This window comes from Elephantulus edwardii, unplaced genomic scaffold (assembly GCF_000299155.1).
Source record: "Elephantulus edwardii isolate Elephantulus edwardi_28Jun2011 unplaced genomic scaffold, EleEdw1.0 scaffold00337, whole genome shotgun sequence".
Taxonomy (NCBI): domain Eukaryota; kingdom Metazoa; phylum Chordata; class Mammalia; order Macroscelidea; family Macroscelididae; genus Elephantulus; species Elephantulus edwardii.
The window spans coordinates 1,882,619-1,890,912 of record NW_006400087.1 but is presented as its reverse complement, the minus strand read 5'-3'; the positions used below and the strand labels follow the sequence as shown (position 1 = coordinate 1,890,912).

Here is an 8,294-nt window from a genome sequence, read left to right as displayed (position 1 = left end):
CAGTGTGTTGCTGCGTGTTACATGCAGTGTGTTGCTGCGTGTTACATGCAGTGTGTTGCTGCGTGTTACATACAGTGTGTTGCTGCGTGTTGCATACAGTATGTTACTGTATGTGGGGAGCTGCTGTTATAGTGGTGGTAGCCGGCCCTACCCAAGGGGGCCAGGCTCTCTGGTGGCCCTGCCTTCTGGGACGTACCTCTTTACCCACTCCATATAGTATGCCTTCCACAAAAGGGACTATCTTGGTGACTCCTCCCAGTAAGCATGAATCTCTTCATCCTTTTATCTCACCAGCCTCTATGGATGCAATACTTCCTCAACTGTTGGTCAAAGGTTAGCAGTTTAAACTCCTGTACCACTCAGCTAGAGTGCTGAAAGAGTAAGGCCTTGGAGATGCAGAGGGGAAGTTCTTTGTGTTACATTGTGCTACATTGTCACTGGGAGTCAGAATTGGGTTTTGAGGACAGGGCAAAAAGTTCTCATCCTAGCGGACAGAAGTAAACCGTTTTTGTTGTTGACTGCCTTCGAGTCAAGCACAACTCATAGCAACCCTATGAAAAAAAGGCATGAAGCCCCTCTACAACTATCGACATTTATCAAAGTTCATTGAGTTTCCGGAGGCATGTTATTTAGGAAGTGGATGCCACACCTGCTTCCAAACCTATCAGTATGTTATTGTTTTTATATGTCATCTAGGGGCCTATGATGTATAGAGACCCTTTGTACAGCCACTCTGAACAATGCCCTGTCCTGAGCCAGTCTCCCCAATTCGTACACCAACCCTATGGCCCCAGTCACTATATCAATCCATCTCATCCAGGGTCTTCCTCTCCTGCACTGTCCATCCACCCTTCTGAGCATGATGTCCTTCTCCAAGGACTGATCTCTCCTGGCCACGTGTCCAAAGTAAATAAGGCAGAGCTTCAAAACCCTAGCCTCCAAAGAGACACTTGGTTTCACCCTCTCCAAGACAGATATATTTGTTTTCTTGGCAGTCCATGGTATGTTCAAGACTCTTCTTCAGCACCACAGCTCAAAGGCATCTATTCTTCTTCTGTTATTCTTAGTCATTGTCCAACTCTCTGAAGCATAACAAGTAATTGAGAACATCATGGCCTGGATTAAGCGCACCTTTGTCTCTAGACTGAAATTGTTGCTCTTTAGCACTCTGGAGTGGTCCCTGACAGCAGATTTCCCCAATACAGTTCGTCCTTTGATTTCCTGACTGCTGGTACTAAGACTGTTGATTGTTGGAGCCGAGCAAGCTGTAATTGCTAACAACCTGTCTCCTCTCTATCTATCATGGTGCTGCTAATTGGCCCACTGGTGAGAATCTTTGTCTTCTTGATGTTGAGCTTCCATCCATATTGAAGACTGCAGTCACCTTTTACAGCAAACTCTTCGGATCTTCTTCAGTTTGAGCAAGCAAGGTTGTGTCTTCTGCATATTGTAGGTTGTTAATAAGTCTTCCACCAATGTTGATGTCATGCTCCTCCTCATAAAGCCCTGCTTCTTGAATGATCTGTTCTGCATACAGATTTAAAAGGAACAGGGACAGGATGCATCCCTGACACACTCTTTTCCTGATTCTGAACCATGCAGTGTTTCCTTGTTCTGTTATGAGGACTGCTTCTTGGTCCAAGTATAGGTTTCATATAGCACTATCAAGTGTTCTGAGATTCCCATTTTCCTCAAGGTTAGCTACAATTACTGGAAGAAAAGCCCACTGCTGTGCCTGAGTAGTCACAAAAAGGTTTATGATGTGACCTGCTCTTCACCATCTCTTCTCTTCTGCTTGTGTGGCTCTCACGTAATATAGTAGTGACAGTCCTCCTTCCATGAGCAGCTCCTCATCAGGTCAGCAGTTGGTATCAGGCCTCCTGGATTGAGTGATGAGTTTTGCAAACAGTAAACACACTCAGCTGCCATCCAAGAGCTCATTGCCAGCCAGAACCACCTATGAAGGAAAGCTCAGAAAGCTCCCCAAAAGCCTCCTCTGGAACACTGCTCACCGTGACACAGTTGGGTTTGAGCAGAAATCAAGGACTTCGTTTGTGTTGGTTTTTATCAGGTATTCTGGTTTTGAAAACCTCTGTGGCTTTTTTAAAAATTAATTTTAATGAAAGTTTACAGAGACTTTGGATTTCCATTCATTCATTGTTGAACTTTTCTCCCTGCCCACACCCCACCCCAATTTGCTATTCTTCTTGAAAAGCAAAAGAAAAATTCTTTCATTGTAATACAGTCCCTCTCCCCAACCTGCTCCACTATGCAGCCTTCATTCTGGACTCATGCCATTACAATAATACCTGATAATATATCCTATTTAAATAGTTCTCTCCTTCATCTGTTTTAATGCAATACACATAATTTATCCCATATTTCTCAGTCTTCCCTAAACCCCAAAGTCAGTCCCATTTTACAACAGTAGCACTGTGCAGTATTTGTCCTTTTGTGACTGAGATATTTCACTTAGCATAATGTCCTCCAGGGTCACCCATTTTGAATAATATTGCATGAGTTCCTTGTTTTGCAATGCAGCATAGTATTCCATTGTGTGAATATACCACAGCTTCTTTATCCATTTGTTTGTTGATGGACACTTGGGTTACTTCCAACTCTTTGCTATTGTCAACAAAGCCACAATAAACATGGGTATGCATATATCTGCTTGGGTGGCAGTTATGGTTTCTTTAGGGTATGTTCCCAGTAGTGGAATTGCTGGGTCAAATGATATTTCTATTTGCAACTTTTTGAGAAAGCACCTACATCCTTCCATAGTGGTTGCACTATTTTACACTCCCACCAACAGTGAATAAGGGTTCCAGTTTCTCCACAACTTGCCAGCATTTGTTGTATGCTGTTCTGTTAAATTTTGCTATTCTTATTCTTAGTTGTTTTGATTTGCATCTCTCTTAGAGCTAGGGATTTTGAATATTTTTTCTTGTGTTTATTCGCCATCAGAATGGTTTCACTGGTAAAGTGTCTGTTCATATCCTGTTCCCATTTTGAAAAATCTACAACCAGGAGAGGATAAAATAGATGAATGGGATCTTCTAAGAATCAAATCCCTATGTACATCCAAAAACTTCTCCAACAGCATCAAAAGGGAAACCATAGACTGGGAAAAAGTATTTGGTAATGAGATGTCAGATAAGGGATTTATATCTAGAATTTATAAGATACTTGACAACCACAACAAGATAAAGGTAAACAACCCTTTGTGCTTTAAAGCCACACCTGCCCCAGCTTCCTGTTCACACTGTCCTCCCCTTCCTTTCTTCCTGACACTTTGCTAGGCTCCAGCACAGCCTGCAGGGGCCCCTCCCTTTGTTAGGAGGGGATCCTGTCCTTCACGCCCTTGTCCTGCCTGGGCCACACCAAGAGGCGGCCAGGCTGTTCTTACTAGCACATCCGTGGCGGGTACCAGGGCACAGACAGGCGCCTTCTTCACAGTGTTGTTTCCGTGCCTCACTAATGGACATCCTGGGGACAACAGGAGAAATATCCCTTCAATGGCCTTTAGAGGTGTAAAAACTAGCTGGAAGATGACCCACTTGTTCTTCTGAGTCACAGCCTACTGGCTGTGCGTCCTGGCCTCTAATTCGTGTTGAAAAAACTTGCACACCAACAACAGTTTATTCTCCTGTGCACTTGATTGTCCTGCTCTCATTTTTAAAACCAGAATGCAAAAGATTAAAATAATCGCAGTTTAGAAGTCTCAGATCTTCAAACCTTTATTGCTGTGTATACAGAGTCTTATCAGCCCAGGGAGCAGGCAGGACTGAGCACATTCACTTATACCTAAAAATACACACCGTACAGGGTCAGATCAGAGAGAACTCACCAGCCACGGCCACCACTTCCTGGAAGGCAGACCATAACTAGGGCCTAATCCCTCGTCCCTGGTCCCTGGTCCCTGGTCCCGGCAGTCTGGGTCAGTTGTTGGTACCTGCTAAAGGATACATTGCCTCTGCATCCCAGGTCTCTTCGGGAAAATCATCCCAGCATTTGCTTTTTTGGATTCTTGTGTGGTACCGGGAGTGTATAATACAGGGAAAAGAGAGAAAGAAGGGCAGGGTGCCAGTGGTCCTCAGGTCTGTGTTCTCAGATGTCAGGTAGTTCCACACCTGGTAATTGTACTGTGAAGACTGGTGCCTGTCCTCACACAGTCATCTCATTTATAAAGTCTTTTCTACAATGACTAAGTGGAAACAACAGTTTAGTGTGGTGGTTAGGTGAATAGGTAGGTGTGTAGGTCATGGGGCAGACTGCTGAGAGTCACCTCCCAGCACAGCCATTTAGAGCTGTGTAGCCTCCAGTAATTCAGGTTTTCTGTGCCTCAGCTTCTCTCCCTGTAAAAATGGAATGATAATAGTGCCTTATTACAGGGCAATGCGAGGGGGCGTAACATGGTGCATGTTGTGGTTGGATGGCAGTCCACTCAGTGTACAGCTACATAGGTGAGTCCCCCTGCAGCACACAGCTCTATCACTGCTCTAGTCCAGTGACATATCTTATGACCCAGGTGATTCTCACAGTTCCCCTGTTCAGGCACATATGGCAGCAGTTTCCATTTTTATAGTTGAGGAAACCAAGGCACTGAGCAGTTAAGTATCTCAAATAGTATCTCAGACTTTATAAATAAATGTTAGAGTGGAGTTTCCAAGCCAGATATTTTTATTTCAAAGTCTGGTCTGTTATCCTTTAAGTAAAGAAGGATGAGTTGGGTTTTGGTGGGTTTTTTATTGGGGGGGTGGGGATGCAGGCAATTGTATGATAATTAATTTTTAGGGAAAAAGTGAACTGATGGGAAGGGAGAGTGAGGGAGCAAAACAAGCAACAAGGAATGAATGAAAATCCAACTTTTCTATAGACTTTCATTAAAATCACAGGGGGGGAAAAAGGAAGGATATAACGTAAAGTGTTTAAATTTGAAAACTGTTCTTCTCAGACCTGAGCATGCATCAGTACACCTGGAGGGTGTTTGGCCCCATCCCCAGAGGGCCCTGATCCAGAGGTCCAGGTGGACCTCAGCTTTGCTTTTCCAGCATTGTCCAAGACAAAGCTGATGTTGTGGGCCCAGGGACCATGCCTTGAGGACCACTGATTCAAAATATGGATCAGAAATTATGTTATCTCCATTGCCATCTAACTCACAGACTATTTTACTTGGCAAAATTTATTTACTTGTTCTATAAAAACCATCATTAACATGATGACTGTCCGAATAGCTGCAGTGTGTTAGTCATTACAGTGCTGGTTCATCCATTTGTGATCATCAATCAATGTTTCAGGAAAATGCCTCTTGTTTTCTTTTTGAAGAAAAATACACAAATGACTTAAACATTACCCTGCATATGACTTAAAGGAAATGAGAATGCTAATAACAGTGGATATTATCGTAATATATATTATTATAAAAATATGATAATTTATTATTTAAAAATTATATTATACTAATAATTTAAGCTCTGGTGGCCTAGTGGTAAGGAGCTGCACTGCCAGCCAAAAGGCATGTAGTTCAAATCCACCAGCTGCTATACAGGAGAAAGATGGGCAATCTCCTCCCATGCAGCCTCTGAAAACCAGCTAGAGGGTTAATTATGAGTTGATTCTAATTTGCTACTGCATAAAAACAATAATGTGTTATATTCATTAATTCCAGATTTCGCAGGCCCCAATAAAAGTATATTTCTTCCTCTTAGAAAAGCCCTTTGGGATCTCTTACATACCTTAACGGTCCCCACTAATTTATTTCATCATTTTAACATAAATAATGTTTAAGAATGTATGCCTCTACTTTAGGATGTAAAGTTTTATTTACATCATTATAACATGGGAAGGAGTTAGGATATTATGTTCCAAAGAAACTGAGGGAAATATGTGCAGTAGTCTTCAGTATGTATTAACAGTACTCTAAGTAGGTCTTGACATCATTTTATCCCAAAGTTAGTTTGTAGTAAACCTGACCTGAAATGAGAAGATAAGTAGTGCTACACAAGTAGAAGATATTTTTCTGACTTGGTAAGCTTTTAGTAGGAATTTGCTAAAGATGTTTCTATACCCTGGAGAGCTGTGCAGAAGGCAGTGATGGTTAAGTGAATAAATTCTTGTCTTCTGTCCTGAAGGTCAGATTTGAGGCCTGCCATGCACCTCATGTGTGTTGCTGTGAAGATGAGCATGTTTCAGTGAAAGAAAATAAAAAATATAAAATCAGACAGTGGATCAACAGCTGTCCAGCGCTGTTATTCACAGGTAGATTTGATGGCAACTAGCAACTAGGGCTGGACATGGACCTGAATGAAGTATGCATTCTGTGGAACAGTCTTCCTACCAGAGCCTGCACCTTGTGAGACCTATGACCTCTCTGTAAAGTAGGGGTGCAGATTCCATTGGAGCCTAAGATGAGGGTGGGTGAGTCACTTGGGTGCAGTACCCTCCCACAGCACACCTGCCATAAGAGCACCGCAGAGCACACCTCTCTGTTGCGCTTGCATCCTCTGTCCTGCTAACACTGCTGTTACTGTTCATGCTGTTTACACATCACTTGTCTTTTTGTTGCTGTGCTGTTGAGTTTCTCTGTTTTTACAATGACACTGAGCATCCTTCCTCCCGTGTTGTCTCTTTCAGCCAGTAATGTTAAAGTAGAGACTCAGAGTGATGAAGAGAATGGGCGTGCCTGTGAAATGAATGGGGAAGAATGTGCGGAGGATTTACGAATGCTTGAGGCCTCAGGAGAGAAAACAAATGGCTCCCACAGTGACCAAGGCAGCAAGGCTTTGTCAGGAGTTGGAGGCATTCGACTTCCTAATGGAAAACTAAAGTGTGATATCTGTGGGATCATTTGCATCGGTCCCAATGTGCTCATGGTTCACAAGAGGAGCCACACTGGTAAGGCCCACCCTAGTTTCTCCTTTAGTTCCTAGAAAAGACCCCGGGGGGTGTTGAAGGTGGCAGATGTTTTGTTTCAGTTGAGTGGTTTCAGCATGTTACACACTGACGAAACAGCCCACAGTTAAAAATTACTGACTTCAAGAAGAGAGTCATTTTCTTGAAACAACATTTAAAAGGATTTCTAAGCATATTGCAGGTCTGTAGACTAATGCAGTGACTGAAAGGAACATGACAGATCTGGTAGTGTGCACACTACACCATTCCAGCTACACCCTTGTGTTTCTTGTGGTAAGTGGTCCACTCTTTAAAGAAAAAACAAGACATACAGATATTCACAGACCAGAATTTTCCATTAAAAAATTAGTAAAAATATAGACTTAACATTTGATTCAGTCTAGTAAGACTTAGCTTTTAGAAACATGAAGAAATTAAAAAAAAAACAGTATAATAGAATTTTCTAGAAAGAGTTCAGATCAGCTTATGAAATGTCTTGCCCTAACATATGTATGATTTTGAGTAAGACTGGTCTATTACTGAAAGTTTATCTACTTATTACAGATAATTGAGTAAACGACTGAGGCTTCAGATATAGAGAAGAAAATAATATGCTCTGTCCAAAAGTGAAAGAATAAAGTCAAGCTTGTGTCTGGTATTCTGATGCCAGCTCACAGGACAGCCTTGAATTTGGAGGGTTGGGTAGATCAGCTGACCCAGGCCCACTAGTCTATGTACCCAAGTAGTCCTGCTGATTGAATCACTTATTTCCTAGCAGAACTGTTGGGTCACTATATCTTTTGCTGAAGAGTTTGGCAAATATTAATGGTACGCATATTGCCTTCGACTATAAGCATATGGTTTCTTTGGGGTCGTTCACTCATCAGTTCAATTTGAATTTTCTACAGAAGGGATCCTAAATACAAGCAGAGTATGCTACATTCAGAAACCCTTGTGGTTCCAGAAACTGTGAACATAGGCATGACATTCCTAATCCATGGAGCATGTGAGAATGAGTCTTTCATAAAGCCAATACCTCCCACAGCATGCCCCAGGAAGAGAAGGAAACACTATGTGAAAAGCTTCCTTTGGAGAGACAGAAGATTTTCTGTGTCAGGAAAGTAAGGAAGAGGACTGTTGTTTTTAGTTGGGGGAAAACAATTGTGAGTTCTTAAAAATTAAGCTTCCAGACACTGTGTCGTACCATGGTGTCCTGCTTGCAGCTATGGTGCTAGAAATTTTCTATGGGTATTACCAATGCTAGCAGGCTCACCTATGGTCGGCAATTTTCAGAAAAACTTTCAAACCAAGATAGACTGGAGGGAAAACCCTGGTGATCTACTTCAGAATGTTGTTGTTGTTGTTATGTGCCATCGAGTCGTTTCCGACTCATAGCTACCCTA

The 8,294-nt window shown here is 42.3% G+C and overlaps 1 protein-coding gene across 9 annotated transcripts in view; it reads left to right on the top strand.

Annotated features, from left to right (window-relative positions):
• The window catches only part of IKZF1 (IKAROS family zinc finger 1 (Ikaros)), a 90,319-nt gene that overhangs the window by 50,931 nt on the left and 31,094 nt on the right, over window positions 1-8,294 (top strand). For 4 of the 9 annotated variants that reach the window (XM_006901592.1, XM_006901591.1, XM_006901597.1 and 1 more), the window contains exon 3: window positions 6,634-6,894. The exons of the other annotated variants lie outside the window; for them this stretch is intronic. In XM_006901592.1, the coding sequence (XP_006901654.1) occupies window positions 6,634-6,894 (261 nt within the window). The remainder of the gene's footprint in view (window positions 1-6,633; window positions 6,895-8,294) is intronic. 9 annotated transcript variants of the gene reach the window in all.